We start from the raw sequence: 22,192 nt of genomic DNA, 5'->3' as shown, positions 1-22,192 counted from the left end.
GCATAGCCCTTATCACCGAGAAACTAGAAGAGCGCAAGACCATCTACTTTCTCGAATCCATAAATGCGTCAAAGCAGTAACCTGAAGGAGGTAAGAGGAACAGTGGGGGTTTTAGTGAGTAAAAGTCCCACACCACCAACAGGTGAAAAAATAATCTGGCAGTGCCTTTTGAAGGGTTCCTCATTGGAAAAAAGGGTTTTAGTGGACCAGTAACAGTAACTTAAATCCTTTTAACATAACCTACTAGTAAAAAATTCCAAAAATACATTTTTAGCTCCAGTAGTAATTACTTTTTTCAAAAATAATCTGAGATCGCATTTGAACAATATATTTCAAAATAACTTTTTCCTTTTTTTTAGCTCTCGCAGCAACTTGTCTTCCTCAAACAAATATTCCGAGATGGCCTTTGAACAAAAATTTCTGTGATGACCTTTGTTTAGTGTGTTCTTTTGATATTTTCAAAATCTGGTTGCATTTATTTTATGCCCATCGAAGGGACAAAATCACTTGATTTTTAAATCAAAGCACTTTGCATAAGAAGCATTTTTAAAATCTCCTATTTGTAACGGTTGTTCTCCAGCTAGGTTATGCTCGCAGTAGGCGCGCGAATATGTTATAAATTCAAGTTTCGTCCGTAATAGAAGACGTTTTCAGTTAAGTGGCGAGTCGAACAGGACATTTAACGGCAAAGCGGCCATCTGATTGACGTTACAAAGGGACGTATAATATATGTTTTTTAGAAATGCGGATAGGCATCTTCCATTTATGGTTAGAAGATTCTGCAATGTGATGTATGCCGGCAGCTCGATGGGGAGCTGAATACTGATGGGATATTATTGTGAATTGATAAACAAGGAAACTGAGAAGTAGTTTCTCTAAGATTAATGGTAATTTATTGCACTTATTTACCCAACGTGCAGATTTATACTAAATAACTATTAAATTTTAGAAATTTTATAAAACACATAATACTCCTGCCATCTGTTGGAATCGGCTAAAAATATTTTGATATGTTATAAGCATAGATTGCTGCATACCATTTTCGACTAAATTATCAGTATATTTAAATTTTTATTAAAAATATTTATATTAATAAATATAAATATTTAAATTTCAAAAATATTATATTAAATATAAATAAGCGATGCTTTTACGGAAGCAGTATCACTTGCGATTGGGTATAAAATTATATTTTTTGAAGCACTTACATTTGCAGCCTTCATTTGAAAATCCATAGTGTAAATCAAGACACGTGTCGCAGCGAATTCCATCAGTTCCAGGATGGCAATTGCAGGATCCAGTGATAGGATCACAAATATTGCTTTTTGATCCGATCGTATCGCAGTCGCACAGAATACATCCTGCGGTAACATTGCCATATCCTTCCTATGAATTAAAATGATTTCATAATTTATATTTTGATTTACATAAACATACAATATCTTTAGGAGTTGTTTTTTGACATTAATAATTTTTTTTATAATTTTTACTTGAGATATTTTTAATATTATACCTAAGAAAGATGAGAGAGATTTACACACTAATATTAAAATGCTTAGAAAAACGTAATAATTACTAAAAATATATTGATTTATAAGAACTCAATAAATGACAACACATTCTAAAAACAAAGAAATGAATACTATTTTTTATGTATAAAAATAGTATTGTTTAAAAAATCTTTAAAAACAAAAGACATAAAATTGCAATATAAATCGTTAAATGTATATATTATAATATTATATTATAATATATTTAAAAAAAGTATAGGATCATTAAATTATATTAAAGCCTAATAATTGTAGTCTCTGTATAACTGTCTTATTTATTTTTAAGTAAATTGTTGTTAAAATTCATAACCCAAAACTTATCATTAAAAAATGCAATTAAAAAATATTTTTTAGTATTCTATTTCTATAAAATATTAAAAATGATAAAAAATTGAAATAAGCATGTTATTCTATATATACATATTTTATCATATTCGTGTGGCAACAATCTTATACTATATTATAATATTTATTTAAAACAAGAAAATATTCTCAATGCATATCTCAAAAATAATATTTTTCAACTCACCTCACACAAGTTGCAAGTTCTGCCCCCAAACCGCATGTTACACTTGCATTCACCAGTTATTGGATGGCACGTCATATTAGCAGATCCAAAAATATCACAATCACATGGTTTACAATCTCTTTCGGATGGTATTCCATAATGATTTGTCTTGCAGCTAAAATAATAATATATTGTAGTACCATTAAAATTATTTACTTAAACTTACAAAACATAAATTTACCTATCACATTTAAATCCTTCAGTATTTCCTGGACACGATAGACACTGTCCGGTGATATTATTACATGGTCCACCGTTACAACTACAGGGTTCGCACTTCGATCCAATTATCATAGGATTACCAAAAAATCCATAGTCACAACTACAAATAATTAGTTCATAAGCATTAAACATCACAAAACATACAATCAATATAATACATACATTTCACAATGATCTCCCGTGTAGCCTTCTGGACACTGAGTGCAAAAATACTTATCGCCATCCATAGCGCAGCTTGGACTGAAGTTATTACCATCTTCCAACATCGGACAGGCACACCTTTTACAATCGTTCCTATTCCCAATCAAAGGATTGCCATAATATCCGCTGATGCATCTCTCGCACTTTTCACCCATTGTGTTATGTTCGCACGGAGAACATTTATTAGTATCAAGATCGCACGATTCAGAATGTCCGTTACAATTGCATTTGATACACTCAAATTTCTCTAAATGTTGTGATGTATTAGTCAATCTTTTAACGTGACCAAAAGCGCAGAGCTCGCAAGATAATCCCGTATAACCTGGTGGACAATGGCACTTCTCGACCTTTGACGAGAATCTTTCAAAATCGTTGTTCCCGACTAGAATCACGGCTCCTTCTAAAATGCCTTCGACTTGATCAGTATGATACTTAGCTCTTAATAACACGTGTTTAATGTTCGTGATAACGTTCATAAACTGCTCTCTTGAAACCAAATCTCCTTTGTATTCCGTTCTCTTCAATCTTGTGACAATGTCTTTAACCGATTTTGGCACATGATACCAAGATTTTTCAATCAACGGTATTGATATTTCGATCATATCTTTTTGTTCATATGATATGTCGTCATAAGCGATCTTCATTCCGTTGTGTCCAATTATAATGATGTTAGGACCGGTGGTCGGCTTTCCGCTCGTGTCTCCTCTCATTACGAGCCAGCCGACTCTGAATAGCAATACGGATCCGTAGGCTTTCAATTTGTTGCCCAAATATAGATCTGGCGCATTCCAATAATAGGCTTCAGTGTTGTAGAATTCGTCGTCAGTTATTGTTAATTGCTCGGTTGTGGAATCGAATGTCGGAGCGACGAATCTTGACGTGCTGATGTCAGTCACTGTCCAATTTTGTAACGTTTGAAACTGGAAACACAAAAATGTATATTTAGAATGTATATTTGTGAACCAACTGTTTAATTCAGGATGATAGTATAGCAATAAGGAGAACTAAAATAGAATAAAAATTAAAATGTGAACCTTACATTGAACAATATAATTATAGCACATTTTAAATATATGATTATACTTAGACTTGAACTGTATATTATTATAATATATGCTATACTGAATAGTAAATTTTAAGCAAGCTTAGTTTTGGTATTTAGGTAATAGTTATGATTTTTAAAGTAGAAAAAATATCACTTCAAAAAAATAGTAACAGATATAAAATCATAATTTTTCATGTAAATCAGATACTTAAATCTTTGTGGCAAATCTAATTTTATTAAGAATAGTCTCAGGAAATTAGTGACATAAGCTTTGCATCATAAGTAGCTGTAAAGATAGTCAAAACTCTGTATCATATACATATATCTTAATCAATCATACAAATGTAGTTGAAAAAATCAGTAATAATATTATAGAAATTGATACATAATTTTATACATAAATTATATCTTATTAGAGCTATAAAATATTTATCTTACTACTAAATATATGATACAATAAATGATATCAAGAAAAAGATAAAAACCTGGAGATTTTTTTTTATACCGTGGTAAAGTTACACTTTATCCTCATTTAATTCAGTTGCAGTTCTAAAATAGACACTTCGTTTCAGCCTATAGACGAACACATTATACTACAGCTACATATGTATCTATGATCAACTTCTAACAATGTGAACTCTAAGGCAAAATTTCTTATATTATAAAACTCTGTAGCTTACTATATGGTTTTCAATCGACGCTGAATAACAGATATCACTGACTCCAGAGCAATAACAAGGCAAACATCCTTCAGGATTACTCTCCTCCAATGCAAAGTATCCCATCTTACATTTGTCGCAATACTTTCCTTCCACGTTATACTGAAATAATATTCACATCTATAATAACAGGACTAATAATAAAATTACATCATTACTATAAAACACCTTGCAGTAACACTCTCCGTTGCATTCTTCCATGAAGATAGATCCAGCACTGTTACAAGGACACATTGCACAGTTCGGAAAGCCTGTGTAGCCCAAATTGCACTTATCACACTTCAATCCTGAGTATCCTTCTCTGCATTCACAAGCTACAACGTCATTCACTTGATTGTATATGCACTGCCCTGAAAATTGAAATTTTTCATAAAAACATTCTGCTAGATTATTATTCAAATTATAAAAAAGACTTTACCGGTAGAACCATTTACATTACAATCGCACACTAAACATGGTTCTTCATCATCAGGTGATACTCCAGGAGGTCTGAAGTATCCGAATTCGCACAATTCACAGTTGACTCCGGTCGTGTGTTTCTAAAAGTGGAATATTGTACAAAAAATATGGTTTATATCTGATTAACTTGGAAAAATGTAAAAGAAATACTATTGCTCTTCAGAGAAGAGATTTAAAATAGTGTAACAAGCTAGATATATAGTGAATATATGATAGAATATCTCTCAATATTGGCAATGTTGTGGGAAACGTGTATTTTCATCAAGACGGCGCAACTTGTTACACACTGGGTGCAACGTTATATATTTGGCTTGAAAAGTTCCCAGGTCGCATTATTACTCGTTTTGGTGACGTTAAGCGTTTTACTCATCAACATAATAGTTCAGCCCTGGGCTTACAGTGAAGCTCACGCCAAATCAACATAGTTTCAAGACAAGCATGGACCTTCAGGACGGTTATCATCAGTTTCGTGAATTAATAATAAATTTTTCTCACCTCACAATTGATGCATACGCCTCCACCTTTATATCTCCCATGCACATCTACACTTTTATTCTGTTCATCAATTTGTTGATCATAAATACACTCCAAGGAGTGTCCATGGCATTCACACGACTGGCATATATTTGGTTCTCCTTTCACTCCTGGCATATAGGCTAATTGGTTGAACATTGGACAGCACCGGTCACAGTTTGAGCCACAAGTGTGGTGTACGCATTCGCATTCTGGAATCTGATGTAAAATATATTTGAAATATAGTAGAATGTTCTGAAAATATTTCACGTCGAACTCGCTGTAACATTATCGTTAAATTGAATACCCCTTTAGTTGGATTCAATTTGCATTGGTTGGCGTGACCGGAACAGGCGCACCGTCCCCCAATTGTCAGGTCCTTTAAAGTGTAGAATTTTCTCTCTAATCTGCCTTGTGCTGCGCCGTGCAAGCTTAGAAATCTTAAGCGAACCCATCTGGCTACGCTCCATTCTTCATTTGAACTCAATACTGAGTGATGAATCTAAAAAAAAAACAGAAAAAAAGAATTAAAAATACAAAAATATAGCTAAGAAATTTTTTTTTTATTTTTTATATATTTTTATATATGTTTACTAAATTTGTTAGATGTAAAGATTAGCTATTAAGCTAAATAAATTAATAAAATAAAATAAATAATAAGAAGAAATGAAGCTGTTTGTTTTTTTAATTTATCTGTAGTACTAATATAAGCTATTAGTGAGTTGATCATGATTAACGAGATCAATTAGGATTGTTTTAATTGGATTAATAAGTATCATTGAAGTAGAAATTAAATACAATTAATCGAGAAGCAAGGAAGACAGAATTTAGATAATGTTTTTTTTTTAATAATTTTATTGATTAAATAAAAAAAAATTAAATCTTGATTTGGCCCTGAGCAGGTAAGTATAAAAGCTCACTTTTCGATAAATTTGATTTGTATCTTGAATTTAAGTTTAACCTTGCTTCGTCACAAAAATCACACACATTATTGGACGTTTAACGTTATTTATGCGCGTCGAATTACTAAGTCATTACTGTGAGATAATTTGTGATGTATGGGTTAGTTTGTTACAGAAACGGATTAGTATAATAAAATATTGCATATTAAAAAAAATTTTTTTTGATTAAATTTATATTTTTTTAAACTAGATAGGTTTTACATGTTTTAACTCAAATTTCAAAGTATGCGAAATAACGGAACTTTTGAGTTAAGAAGTTGCGAAATATGACTGTATGTGGTGCTCTTATTGCTTCACATTCAACATTATATTTGATTGGGCAACATTATGTTTGTCTAATATCGTGTCACTCGACACAATATTTTCAACTTGTAGAAAAGTTGAAATTTTTTAACGGATTGTTTTATTACAGTGTATTTAATTCGCGAAAATAAAATAAGGAAAATAAGTCTGTAACTACAGTCTGATTACGATTAGCACATTTATCAATAGATAAAATAAAGCTATTTACCGAAATTGTATGCACTATGATTGTTGCAGCCTTATTTCAATCTATCAGGTCAAAACAGTTGCTAGAATTGTTGAGTACATTGTGAGTAACATCAATAGGCAATTTGTGCTTTCAAAACCTTTTTGACTCTCAACGCCTTTGCTGAACCTATGTTTTTCCAGGTTAAATTAAAGGGTTAAGTAAAAATATAACTCAGTAACCACTTTAGAGCCTATAACACCATAGATCGGTGGGATAAGTCAAAGACTTATTCCTGAAATACTTCATGGACCCAATTATGTTTAAATTTATATCGTGTTTCTGAGGTCAAAATTGGGTAATTATTTTTAAATTATAATTTCAATCAATTAGCAGAGATTGTGTTTTCCTAAGTTTTTCTTATCCCTTGGATGAATATCGCGATGAATAACAAAAATAAAATCAACGAGCTAGGTTGATATTCACATTTAATGATTAAAAGCTGTTATAATAGTTTGCAATACAGTAATAAAATATATGTTACTTTGATTTATAGACTTATATATTAATCTGGTGTCTCCCTACTTAGTAATTGTTAAATCTGTTTACATCGTTGTAATTGTGAACATACAATAAACTAAATTAATATTATAATTTTGACTGCTTCATTAAAAATCTATAGTCTAGAATAAATGATAGAATAAAAATATTTGTAGAATTAATTTTTCCATCATGAACTTAAAAAATAAATATAAAATTTATGTCTTGTAAATATCATAAAAAGATAACTTAATTAAGAAGTGTATCCAAGAGTACAGCAAAACAATCCTTAGACGAATTAAAAAGTTTGATAATCTCGACACAAACACAAATTTTATATTCTCAATACGGCTCTGGCCTCAAGACCCGACTCTATCGTAATAAAGCGTGACCAATCTTAAATTTTCTTGATTTATTCGACAAATCCGAGATTATCTCTTTACTTTTTATAGAAGTAGATTTATTAAAAATGTTTTAAGATTAGTTTCTTACTGGAAAATACAAGTTGTAATAAAAAATGACTTATTCCTCATTATTGATTTTGTCAAATATCACTTGGCGATATTTATAAAACCCTTTTAGAAAGTAAAATAAAAAATATATAAATTAACGGTGTAAGTTATCCGACTATTTATAATTATTGCCATGGAGCTAATTAAAAATAAATTAATGCCATTAAAGCAATATGTGTTTGGGCATTTTATGTTTAATATACAATATATAAGTTTGATCTTATCGTAGTCACTGGTTCTAAAGATTAGAGTTTAATATGGTTTCGTGTAGTATTTTTCGGTATGATTTTTTATTAAATAAATAAAGAAAGGTGTGTTTTATTTGTCTTATTTTGAAGAACTTAAGAGTTTTAAAAAAATAGATTTTTGATGTAACTCACCCCAAGCAAGCGTGTATTGTTGCATGTCTAATTATGTGCTTTTTGTTAGTACGCTTTTTCTGTTAAATGTCGGTTTCAAGGCCATGATAGCAGCAAGCCATTTGTATTTAAGTGCTGCGACTTGTTTATTATATTTTTATAAATATGTTTCGGGTTTTCACAAATAATAGGAGAATACTTGAATGAGAAGCGCGCATTAAATATTTTTTATAAAAAGTAAAGGCATTAAAATAAATTTTTCACAGTGTCTATATTTTACTATTTTTTCATTGGTGGTTGATTCCACCAACATTGAGTCATCTTTGATTTCATTGTAGTCCTTGTAGAAACGTTTTAAATATTTATAAGATTTTCATTTAAACAAAGTATCTTCAGCAAAAGTATTAAAAATAATTTCATCACTTCACTGTGCTTCTATTTTTATCGCAGTATATTATGTAAATTCTGTTTTCTGTAATTTTCCGACTCAAGAAATTTCTGAGTATTACGAAATTCCAATCTGACTGATAATTGACATTCGTATTATAAATTGTCGTTATATTTTGATCACACCTCGTATATTAAAACTCCTTACCTCTCCGTTTTCCACGGGCTGCATCTTGGAATGGAAAGTGGTGCACGTGGGCTCTGGGAACGCCTTTGGTTTTGGCTTTCCAGGCGTCACTGGAATACCAAAAAGATCTTCGCATTCAGAGCTACTCCTAGCGAAGTACTGCCACGGCAGAAATAAATCTCCATCAGTGGAATGTTCTAAGGCCCAAGCCGCAGGTCTTGGTGAGGCTCCGGCGCGGATTATCACATAGGCCACTTCGTACACCTAAAATAAAAATAAAATTAAAGTGATTGTTTATTTAACATTCAAGTACTGAAATTTGGTACAAAGTAACACCATTTAAATTTGCAAATTCATGGAATTACAACACAAAAAAAATACTATTTTTTCAGGTTTAATTCATTCAGATATTTTAATAGATTACAATAATTATAAGCTAGATATAAATTATTTTCTTCAGCAAATGTTTTAGATAACAAAAATTGGGGTTTAACTGTACTCCGTTTAGAGACGACTGGGTTAATAAGCTTGATATTCGGAATTTAATAAATTGTTAGAAAACTATATTATGTTTGATGGAAATAATGGAAGGGTATTTTGTGCTTTGGGTTTGTTTACTGTTCCATTGGAATTCAATGGAGAGTGTAATCTTGTTTGAGATGGCAAAATTTTTCTTGATTCCCGTTTTATTGAGGTTATTTTTTTCGCATTTACAATATATATATATTTATTACCTTTCAATTTTTTTAAACTATTTATTATTGGAATATTTTTTATATTTACAAATATAAGATATTGTAAATAAATATTGCTTTGTAATAAAAAAATATATAAGATATTTAGATGTAATTAAAGCTTTGGCAAAAGCATTAGTTTTTATAGAATAAATAGATAAACACATTTAAGAAAAAAATCTGAATTATGGTATCAATGATGATAGTGATTAAATTTAATGTTAATTGTCTTATCTTAATACCCGACTTTTAACATACTGTTTCTGCCGAAAAACTATATATCTTATTAAGAATACATATTCTTGCTTTAATACAAACCGAAATAAATAATTAAATAAAAATAGTGCGAAAAGAATTTTAATCATAAAATATTACACTTTTTTTTAATAAAGGTTCCTGTATCTAAAATATAAATATTTATTAATTAAAATTAAAAATTATTATTGTTTTCAAAATCCATAATACATTTATCAATTGTAGGGGGTCTATTTATATTTATATATATTTTTTCATTTAGATTTTGTTATGGCCAAAACTTGGCGGCAAGAGGGTCACGCCAGTGTTACCAGAATTTCACTTATATATCCACGAGAACGTATCATGTTGCCGCTGACTTACATAAGACTTCAAGCCGGAACTTGAAGTCAACGGAGCTTACGCCGATTCAACATAGACAAAATTTTCGTCCAGATAAAAACAGTCCTTTTAACTAATCTGATCCACTTAATCGATTTTTAAATTCGATTTTTAAAAGACAATAGATCTTACAAGAATATTTAAGAAAAAAAATCTAAATCTATTCAATCGAGCTGAATTTTTTATCTGGAATGAATATTATCTTACATATATTTTTTAATCAATATTTGATTATATTTCTTGTGCTTTATATCCACTATTAAATGTATGTATATGTGATATAATATGTCTACAAAATCACTTCCATCTTATCAACACTAGGATGTTAAAAGAATCATTGAAAACACAATTGAAAAATCCCATTGAGCGTCCCTTGCACATTTTATCCGTTTTCAATGCAGTACCAGTTTTTTAGTCCAAAAAGCGCACAGTTACCCCGTTGGTATTAATTGCCGCAGCAATTTAAAAGATCAATTTTCCTCCAAATGGGAAAACGGCGTCTTTGTTCGGCGCCACGGCTTTGTTCCCATCGCGATAATGATCGCCATTGTGTGTGTCCTTATCAGAATTTATCAATAAATTGCATTACAAGGGTTGTGTATGGCGGTCGTGGGAAAAAATACAGCACCATCGGAAAGCCGTGCACGTAACAAATAAGGACACAATAAATTAGATCCTTTTTATCGGATAAGAGACGCCACCGGCCGAGTTCAGAATATCGCACACGAGCTCTAAAGAAATTCTCGTCAGATTTACTATTATGCAAGCTGAGATTGCTTTTAGAGTGTTCCTCGTATACATAGATAGATCTAAAAACAGGTCATATAATTTTAATTGATAAATCTAGCAAAGAAAATGCAAATTAAAGCGTTTGAAGGGACACGAGAAATCCTTTGTGCAAGTTTTCATAAATTCCACTTTAACTGTCAATTAAAAATAAATCATTATTTAATTGTGCTTTTATTTTATGTTTTATTACAGTAAACGAACAAGTAGTTTTTTTTATTTATTTTGAAGTTAATTATTTGTAGTAGCGCATTATGGTAAAGAGAATAAGACATTTTCCATTGGCAAAGTTCTTGGTGAATTAGTAGTAAGATTAGTAACGACTAACATGTGTAAGATCTAGAATTATTATGCCTAATTATAATGTTTATATTAAATTTAGTTTGTCGTATTGTTATCAATTAAAATAGGATACCAATGTTATTTTTATTATTTGGGCTTCCACCCCCAGCAAAAAAATTGAAAAGCATTATTTAGTTTTAAAATAGTTTATGATGTTTTTAATGCATATACATAATGTCTTCTTTTTTATTTTTTAATTAAATTGATAGCCCAGTTTAAAGCAAAATTTATAATTACACCAAAGTTATAAAAATACATAGAAAAAAATGCGTTTCAAAACGATGTTCCTAGCATCTAAATAAATTCATAAAAAAATAAATCATTCATTTTCACTTAAACTTTTATTATTGTTTTTGCTAAATTTATTTTACATTTGGAAAAATCACCGTACAATATAATATGAAAAAGGGCATTTCTACTCATGTTAAAAGCATTTAATCCATTGAAGAAAAAAAAATCGTTTGAAATGAAGCACCATGGGAGACTATTTAACGGATTATGGTGCGTGCTATAAATCTTATAGGCTTAGTACATAACGAGCGCAACTGTTTAAAATCAAGGGTAATTTATTTCAAAGAAATTCGCTAATCTATATTGGTCGTCCAACCGAAAAGGGGCGGACCAAAAAATCTATTATAGAGGACCATGAATATAAATAATGGGACCCTATCAATTAAAAATCATACCTTAACATTCACATCAATGTTCAAGGTACCTGAATTTTAAGAGACTTCCAACTTCAACCACAATCAAGAGAAGCTTTTTAACCATTGAAGAGAAAATGAGTTTCTTCGTTTAAAATAAAAACATTGTACGCTCCATTATTTATAAAGGATAAAATATTAATCGTCTTGAGAATAGATGACGTGCGCAATTGTCACCTAAATAATTACCTTATCGGCAAGCGGAAATTTATTTCAAAGAAATTCGCCACCCTTCTATAATTAGTCGTTGGACAACAAAAGCTACCATGGAGGGGTCATGAATATGACCCTAGCAATCAGTAATCACTTCATCTGAAGACTTCACCTTAGACACTTTGTCTGACACATATTTTAACATCCACAACGGAATTTAAGGCACTTAAAATCAATGGTCGTCAATGCGCCATTGTAGTGACGGCACGATTTTATTGCTTTTGGCGTGGATTTTAAACAGGGACCTCCTTGAATTTAGCTTAAAAAAGTGCATATTATTTATTGAAATACCTATGAGTCTTGGAAATAAAATGGAAATATTGAAAAAATGAGCACTGACTTTTGCCCTCTAGAAAAAAGTGAATAAGAAAAATATTTTTATAATCACTAATTTCGATTTTCAAGACACGACTTACACCTCTTGTCTATTGATACTTTTTGAACATATTTTCTTGAACGTTACATTCAATCTGGCAGAAGTGAACGTATAAATCAAACTTCTTACTATGCTATGGGGCACACAAGGGTGAAATGAGAGAGGGATAAAACGTTATATGCAGATTTCATAATCTTATGTCAGATTCTTTTAGAGAAAGGCCTTCTTCGGTAACAAAAGATCTGCCCTCTTCGATTCGCTTTGTTCCTCGGCCTCTTATTATAACTCAAAGAATACAAAAGAACGCAAGCATCGGGGATTTGGTTACAGATTTATGTCGCGGGTCACTCGGAGAGCAAAATTATTAAAGAGCGAACCCTCAATGTCGAAAACTGAGGATTTAGAGCGCCGAGAAAAAAAAGGAATCGATTACGTACGATCGGCGAGGTCACCATTTGGGAAGCGATGGTTGAGACGGGGACCACCCGCGGCCCTCTTTGATTTATTGATAAAATTTTCAAAACTTTCTCCAGGCGCTAATTCGGCATCAATTACGATAGGACGCCGAGAATGTGCAATGTTAGAGTTTTTAAATAAAGTTTTGAACCTTCTTAGACGTTAGTAAGTGAGTCAAATTGCTACTCAAATCGAGTTTAAATAATGTTTTATATAGAACTAGTTTTATTATCCTAATTCTAGCATATTTTTAAATCATTATATTTAATTTTATTTGTACTGTAATTGAAAAAATATTTTAATACGTTGCTTTGAAGATATTATTATTATGGCGGCCGATTGTCAAAAAAAATCCCTCAATCGGGTGTTCTTCAAGGACCCAACCTGAGCCCTCTACTCTTTACGCTATTTATTTATGACATAAATACAGCATTTAAAAGATTTTTTCTGTATGGATTTGCAAAAAAAAAACGACGAATATAATTTACACAAAAAAATAAAAGTAACGTTAAGACTCAATGGAAAAATAAAATGACATTTCTGAAAGACACAAAGTAAAAAAGATTACTTGTCTTGGAAGAAAAAAAATGCATAGACTAAGTACAAAAAATAATTATTTGAGGATCATAGAGTAGTCATAATAAATGAGAAGCAACTTAAAAAGGATCGTAATTATTTAAGCCTGATATGCGATACAAAATTATAAAAATAATAAGTCAACGAGATCTGCTTCGAAATTAGCAGTTTTTGAAAAATCTGAATGAGGAAATCTTAAACATCTTCACTAAATTCCTCAATAAAATATACTTCTCTGAAAAAAATACCCCAAGACTGGTTGTGATCCACATTTACTTCCTTACGACTTGTAATATTATTTTGTAGCTTTCGTGAGAGTTTCATATGTAGCTCTTGGTAAGATATTCACGAAGCAACTGAGCCCCGTAAGGGGCTCGTGGCATTAGAAAGGTTAATATATACGAATTAGGCACATATTTGACATCCGACAAAAATCCATATTTTTGAAGCAAGATTGAATCATTTGAAAGGATAGCTCCATTAGAGCACACTGTTGCTTTGAAGATAAAAATAGGAAACATGATTGCCAACTTCTGCAAAGAAGAGAAACTACATCATAAATAGTTTGCTATTATAAACATTCATTAAAAATCAACTGTTGCTTTGCGGTCATATTGCTGCGAACATGCGCGCCCCTTTGCGCACGTGCAACTCTAAAATCGTTTCCCAATTACGGTCGCGCGTGCCATGTATTAATACTTTGAACATGACGCTTTGTAAATAAACGCGCAAACACCGGGTGGTTCAAAAATATGCTGGCAACATACACACGCCATATTGGGAGGACGCAAAAGGCATACTGTGTCAACACTAGCTGTTTGTTCCGTGCGTGGATAGGACAAAGACTCGCTACTCTAGCAATAATACCAGAGTCTCTGGTTATACATAGTCAAGGTATAGATTTTCTTAATCACGACTGCTTAGCTTCATAACTAAGGTTTACTGCATGTAATAATAGACAAAATAAATATGTAGTTGAGGAACATCTATTTCATCCGTAAGGACCCTCTGGGGGTTAAATATGTTTAGTGAATCAGATATCGAAGTCTGTCGATGCCCTTAGGTGTTTCAAACTTAAAGTTTAGAAACTTGAAAACTATGTTCCATAAACACAACTTTTAGAGGTAAATTAAAAAAAACATTGACAAAATATTTAGATAATCAAAATATAGGCAACGTTCAATGGTTTGATGAGCATCTAAATAATTTAATATTAGCTGAACCCAGAAATACTGTAAAAAAAATATATTACTTTAATAAAATGTTTAATGATGCTAATAATAACAACATTTAAAATATGGAAAGATTTTAAAATAATTATTAAAAATATTCCAAAAATAAAAATGATAAAAAAGTTATTCTAAATAATAATGGAGATTTAATTACAGATCCAAAAAAATAGCCAATGAATTTAATAAATATTTTATCTCAATTGAAACATAATCAGATTAAGCTACATAATATATCACAAATATGGAGCAAGATAATAAATATATTTATTTTCACCAAATTAAATTAGAAGAAGTCATAAGCGTTCATTTACCGTTGAATTAGATTTAATCCAGCAATTAAAAAGCTTTTCTAGAATTAGTTTTCGTTTATCAGTAGATCCAGAAATTAAAAATGTTTTGGTAAATTCGATGAATTCCGTTCTATTTCTTTTGCTTTTTAGCAATTAATTACCCATTGATGTATGGTGTTGTTCCTTAATAATTTATCCATATAAAACATTAACTACTGTATAATTAACTTGGCACATTTTGTCGTATTTGCAATGTTCATGGAAATTTATTTATTATTCATACACATATTTATCTATTGGTTGTACCAAAGTAAAAAAAAAACGATTATTCATTATTGCACGCAAAATGTCAGCATGGGGATTACGAAAAGCAAATTGAGAAAGAGAGAGAGAGAGGTCTTTAGTGTCGACACGGTGCTGAGTTCTTTTGCTTTATTTTCCCCGGAAAGCTGTACATGTGCAAATAATCCTTCGGCAGGATGGTGGAATTGTAGAGTATCGATCCCGCCGAGGCGCTCTCGGGAAAGGAAGTTGAATATAAAGCGAATAATGAATAGGTGTATATTTCATGGAGATCGCTGCTTGGCGAAAAGCGCCCAAGGTGGAGCGAATTCCCGGTACGTGAGTTATGGGGTGAAGATAACCCCAATAAGGATTTAAAATCAGTAACACACCGCCGGTGCATTTGCATTAGTGTTACTATTGTATTATATATAAAGATGCATTGTGTTTCAAATAACTTTGGGGAAAAATAGTTCAAAGCAGCAGATTACCAGAAAACATTAGGATTAAAATTTGATCAATCGATTTCATCCATATATAATAAATTTATAGAATATTTATTAATGAATATATATTTTTAGGACTCAACAAAAAATATGTAATTATTTATATAAATTGTTAAAATTCCGGAATTTATTACGACGAGAGCTTAGTGTTCGATATTTCGGCAGTGATATTTCTGCCAATGTCACGCAATTTGCCGTCACCATGGCAGGAACATCACTGTCGAAATATCGATCAGTAAGTTCGCATCGCGATGAATCGCAAAATCAAACATATTATATAGAAATTATATAAAATATATATATCCCAACCCTATGGGTTACAAGCAAGGGGTGCAACTAAAAGGTGTGTGTTTCTCATTAAGAAAAAGGAAAATACATATTTTAGTTCTTAAAAATATTAATTACTATAAATGAAAGTTCATTTATTGCCGTTTTAATTCATTTAGATTTATTGAAAACTCAATTAAAAATGCTTCTTTATTATTTTTAATTAAAAAATGTCGATTTGCAGACTTTAAGATTTCAAAGAAGTCTATATACATATATATTATATGTATAATATGTAATAGTAAAAATATAATTTCACTGGCATTTCAGTGAAATCATATCGGAATACATTTTCATTGGTAGATATATATTTCTACTAGTGAAAATACTATTTAACTGATCTAGTGATATTATATGTTGCTCTATGCTGTCATGATACTCAATTTTACTGTTGCAAAATATTTATTTGTTTATTTTAAAACCTATTTATGATTAGAATCTGTTAAAATATAAAAAATAAATGTATCTTAATTATGACTTTATGCATATATTTATGATCTTTGACACACGTATAGAAAACAATATGCATTGTTGCGCGCGACTAATGGTATCGCTTATAAAGCGTCACACAGGAAGCTAACTATTGCTCAATTAGATGCTTACCAATGGACATGGATCCTAACCGTCTTTTACAACCGATTCAGAACTTTCTCATTGAACACCATCGTCCGGTAGTAACATTTAAATTTTATCTGTATTGTTGAATGAAACTATAAATATATGAGCGTTAACGATGCCACTCAGTTTTAAACCCAAAATAACCATTGTGCAGACAGCTTTCTGTTCTTGTAAAGGATCTATTTTATGTCGCACGATAGCTATTTCTTAAGTTTTTATTTAGTTTATGCGGCACTCATTTGTCAAATTCCTATTTTTTTCTAGCTCACTAAAGTGCTCTAGAACTGTTAAATAATTAATTTGTGCAAGCTCTCGAATCGTTATGCGTTATGTTTGAATCAACTAAAGAAGGTCGTCCACGATCTTATTTATTTAAAAAACGATTTTTTAAGAACAACATTTCTTAACAGTACCCACACCATTTTGATAAAAATCAGTTTTTGCTGCTATACCATTCATTTTAAATCCGATACAAATATTATCTTAATTGCTTCTTTTCTATTTATTAATAGTTTGCCCAATTTGAAGCAGAAAATCTTTGCAATTTATAACAAGTAGTTAATCACAGTTTGTGAAACGCCGAGATACCACTCATATCATATTATAACATAATAATAAATATTTATTATTCCCGCTATTTATGGAGCATCCCCAGTGCACATAAGCGCCCAGACGAAACTAGGTGTCGGCGCAAGGTACACGCTTTCCATACAAGGAATACGCCCTGTATGGAGAGAGTATCGAGCTTTAACCGAGGGTATACAGAACAGGCGTGAGAACAATGGCATTCCTGAGGTGCCGTGACTCGCTACCTCAGGAATGGGAGTATCGTGAACTGAGGGAGTGCACCTTCTTTGTACTTCCCGATTTATGTCCAAATTGTTTGTTGCGGTACGGCGACAACATAAAAAAAAAACAAAAAAAGACACGAGAGAGGATTTAAACCTCCGAGACAAAATTAACAATTAGCCAAAGTCGAGCTTAAAGCTTCGGTTTCAGTTTCAGCAGCGACGCATGGATGTAATTGCACTTTTGAACTGCTGAAAGTTGTATGTGGCTGCTTTTTAACTGCTCCGCCGTTTCTATGGCACTTTGTAAAGTTTCATTATTGCAGCTCAAATATGTGAGTGTGTGTGTCCATTTATTCGTTATTGCGCATGTGTTCGTTTGTTTTAACTAGTGAGTTATTTCTAACTACGCTTTGCTAAAAAAAGCAACGGAATGGATGTTTTGTTTGAACGTGAAATATATACAGAAGTACTAGAACGATCGATTAAATTGCTACATTTATTGAAAAGTTAAATTTAATGTACGTTTATCAACGTGTGAAAGAATAAATTGGTGTATTTTTTCTAAAGCAGAATATATGTATACATGTATGTTTATTTCAAATATATATATACTGTAATTAATCGAAACATTAATGGTTATAAAAATGTTTCAATTGACAATTGATTAAAAAAAGCAATGTGATGAAATATTTGTTGTAAATAATCATATAATAAGTAAATACTTTGTTCCATTAAACAATTTTTTTGTGGATTACAATAATAAAAAATAAGCGTTTAATAAATATATTTAAAATATGACGTCACTGTAACAGTTACGAAGCGTCCATTTACTGTTCAAATCCAAACCTCACCTAAGGAAAGGCAATAATTAAAAATTAATTAAAAACAGTTTTTTTAATGCTTATCTTTTATTATTTTATTTCACAAATAATTTGTTTCAGTGCACACTAAATTGAACTTATTATAATGCGCATTTTTTAGTATTTTAATGCTCAAACAATTCGTTGTATGGAGCAATTTATTTAAATGCACATTATAATTTTATTTTTTCCAGAAGTGTGTATATATATGATATTTAAAAATAAAATATGTTGTTGTATTATAAAATTCTTTAATAATAAAAGCATTTCTTAAGAGATTAAAAATAAAAAGTTTACTTTTTCTCTAGAATTCTTAAAAAAAAGCTTAGAAATGATTATTTACACATTTTTACGGATACTCAAATCTATCTAGATATTATGTACTAAATAAAATATATTTACACATCTATTATCATACAAATATTTAAGATAAAAATTCTTTCTTTAGAAATATTAAGAAAAAAATCTTTAAATACGTTTTTTAGAAAATATCGATTCCTAAAAATAATATTGGTTCCTTGATCCATAGATTTTATTGTTTCAATTATCTGTAAATATTTTTAAAAACCACCTAAAGATTCAAGATTTTATCCCAAATTAAAATTTATCAATGAAAAATTTAGGAGCAAATGCTAAAATTCTATGAAATATTGTAGGTTTTTTTATTTATTTTAGTCTGCCAAAATAATAAAATTGTAAGTTAATAATTATTAATGTAAAATCAATTTTAACTTTTGTACTTTTTGTAGTTAATTAAAGAAAGGTTACAATTTAAGATTTTTTTTAATAGTGACTTTTAATAACGAATTCTATCGACATGACGTTTTTTTTATTAAAATAGACTTCGTACAAATCTCGGTTTTTAGACTTCTGCATATTTTTTTAAGATAGAACAGTAAATAAGTAAAAATAATTAAATATATATATATTTAAAATTAAAAAAAATATATTTTACGCGTTTTTTTTACCTATGCCATAATTTTTTTTAATCACATTGCTATAAGACAGACTTAGTTTGTTATTTAATATGATTTTATGTATATTGCAGATATTTAAAACATTATGAAAATCGTAACTTTGTAAATAAAATTAAAAAAAAAAAATTTAAAATCTCAAAAAAGTACGTGTATGTAGGATTTACAAAAAAATATAGGCACGACTACGTCTATTTTTCAAAATAGTTCCTATTAAAAAATACAAAAAAAACGTAACTTTGTTTAAAAAAATAATAAAAAAAAAAACATTTTTTTAAAATAAATAAATAAATTTTAACTGTATTTAAAAACACTAGAGACAAAAGTAAAAAGGCAAACATAATATTATTTATATAATAAATTATTTTAAAAATTAAACTGGTCGTTCGGTGAGTTTGTTACATCCTGCCAGCCGACCCAGAGGAACAGCCGCAATTCTGATTGCCATAACTACTTCAGTAATTCTGTCTTGCTTATACACATCGATACGATTTAGACATACGACAGCTTCATTGCTGTTTTCGGTCAATATATATTTATATATATATGTGTGTGAGAAAAGTGGAAGTCAATACCTTGATTTAAAAGCACTTTAGACTAAAGCAGTGTAATTTAAGGGCGAGTTGGATTGACCTCGGGTTGGTTTTTCTTTTTTTTCTGTAAATGTGTTTATGGTGAGCCCACTCGAGTGGCCGGATCCAATTACATTTAATGTCCCTTGATTTACGGTGCACTCACTTTACTATTAACGACGACGTGAGCGGCAATTTTACAAGTGCCCGCTCACAATGGAAGCCGACACGTACTCATAACACAGCCATAAAGCTCTTCTTGCGCTTTGTTGAGCTACGACGAGGATGTGTCCGAGCTGCGAGGCTCTCCTCAACTTCAACCTCCATATAGCCGGCAATAATAAATTCAACAAAGGTCTGTGAAGCATATAGCACGAGCAGATATGTGCTGAAGGCTCTAAGCTCTATTGTGTGTGAATACTATAAACCGAGGGTTTATAATATGAAGTGAACATTGACACATTTAGACACAATTTTGTGTATATATGCATGTATAGATAGATTCAATTGACGGTAACATCGAAGTCAAAGAGTAATACATTATAAGATAAGATAATTTTTAAATTAGAACCACTGGTTATTTTATTTATTATGATCATAATTTATTGTTTCTACTATATTTTTATGACTATTTATATTATATTTAAACGCAAGTTGACCGGATTATAGTATTATGATTTGATAATATGGCATTTAAATTGCAAGTATATTTTGCATCCTCCGTTCTTAGAATATCGTATTAAGACATTTCAGATTTGCATGAAATATAAATCAAAGAAATGTATATTTTGCGATTATAAAATTCATTAATTTTAGTCGACTTTACGTATGAATTTTTCATCCTTTGTCCTTAAAATATTATACAGGGGCGTGACAGATCATCATGAAATATATTTAAGAAAGTGTTAGTAACACGAGACATTATTTAAATTAATAATATCTACATATAGGTATTTGCATTGAATCAATACCAGAATTTTGCCTTTGAAATACCAGTATTTGATGCACTAGTTTTTTTCATAATAAATTAATAATCTTGCTGGATTATATCTACTATTTTATTGAACATATATTACAAAAGGACTAAAAAAACGTTATAAATTAAACGAGGAAAAATACGCAGTTGTGCTTTAATTAACGATTAATGATTTAAGTCACTTTTCTTTGATCTTTTACTGTTGCCATAATTTATCGCTGTGTACTCGAGCAACAAGGGCCACTTTACACACAACACAAAAAACAGACACGCTATTGTTGAATGCTTAAACTCAAATATAACATACACGTGCAATATTTAATACACTGTATCGATACATAGTATACTACAGTACAAAGTGTAGCTTTCGAAAATAACGAATAGCGTACATTACCGGTCACGTTATCCAACTTGCAATCTCCTTACGGCGAGCTTTCAAGTTGTCGCTAAATACCCAAAGCCAACAATATCATGGCATAGGTGAAAAGTTCTTGAACTCTTATACAACTTATTCAACTTAGCTGCCCTCAAAATAAACATCAAATATCAGCTAATAAACCATAAAATACATGTCAATATCTTATTAGAAAATAAATGATGCCGGAAGTTCGGAAACATTTTAAACAGCCTATGTATGTATTGTTTTATTATTTTTAACGATCGTAAATATCCGCGAAGTGAGTATGTATTTTTTACGTTTGTCAGGATGAGTACAAGTATTTTATAGCCACTTCGACGAAATGTGGAGTGAAGCGGTTTTGTGCGTACACATCTCCGAGACCGGATTGTAGCCGTAGTAAATCAGGGATGAGGAACATTTTTTAAACGAATAAAATATAATATAAATAAAACATGTTTATGGAATGTTTTAATGCATGCAAGATAGTAAAAAGTGTGGTTTATATGCGTTTTATGGTGTTATTAAAAATATCAACTTTATATATTATATATATATATAAAAAAACATAAATTAAATTAAAACTAAATAACGAAAAGTATCGATCATTAAAATAATAATATACAATAAATAAATATATTCTTTACATTTAAAATAAAAAAGCAGTTTTGTATTTTAATATTTTTTTAGTAGCAGAACGTCAAAAAGTAAAAGTTTAAGACTAATTATTTTCAGTTTATTTTAATATGCGGTTTTTGAATCATCAAAGAAGATCTTAAGAAAAACAAGTTTTAAAAAAAATATAAAATGTGTGTATTAAAATATTTATGAGTTTGTTTGTGTTTCGTAAA

General features: G+C 30.3%; 1 protein-coding gene across 3 annotated transcripts in view; it reads right to left on the bottom strand.

The window, feature by feature from the left end:
• wb (wing blister) overlaps positions 1 to 22,192 on the bottom strand; it is a 216,169-nt gene that overhangs the window by 80,374 nt on the left and 113,603 nt on the right. For all 3 annotated transcript variants that reach the window (XM_088196249.1, XM_088196248.1, XM_088196250.1), the window contains 10 exons: positions 8,715 to 8,957; positions 5,585 to 5,779; positions 5,260 to 5,496; positions 4,724 to 4,844; positions 4,474 to 4,655; positions 4,267 to 4,407; positions 2,503 to 3,461; positions 2,300 to 2,440; positions 2,080 to 2,233; positions 1,209 to 1,386 (listed from right to left, as the gene is read on the bottom strand). In XM_088196249.1, the coding sequence (XP_088052375.1) occupies positions 1,209 to 1,386; positions 2,080 to 2,233; positions 2,300 to 2,440; positions 2,503 to 3,461; positions 4,267 to 4,407; positions 4,474 to 4,655; positions 4,724 to 4,844; positions 5,260 to 5,496; positions 5,585 to 5,779; positions 8,715 to 8,957 (2,551 nt within the window). The remainder of the gene's footprint in view (positions 1 to 1,208; positions 1,387 to 2,079; positions 2,234 to 2,299; positions 2,441 to 2,502; positions 3,462 to 4,266; positions 4,408 to 4,473; positions 4,656 to 4,723; positions 4,845 to 5,259; positions 5,497 to 5,584; positions 5,780 to 8,714; positions 8,958 to 22,192) is intronic.

The sequence above is a fragment of the Plectrocnemia conspersa genome, unplaced genomic scaffold (assembly GCF_051122295.1).
Source record: "Plectrocnemia conspersa isolate PC_06_02 unplaced genomic scaffold, ASM5112229v1 ptg000010l, whole genome shotgun sequence".
Taxonomy (NCBI): domain Eukaryota; kingdom Metazoa; phylum Arthropoda; class Insecta; order Trichoptera; family Polycentropodidae; genus Plectrocnemia; species Plectrocnemia conspersa.
This window is presented reverse-complemented; position numbering and strand designations above follow the sequence as displayed.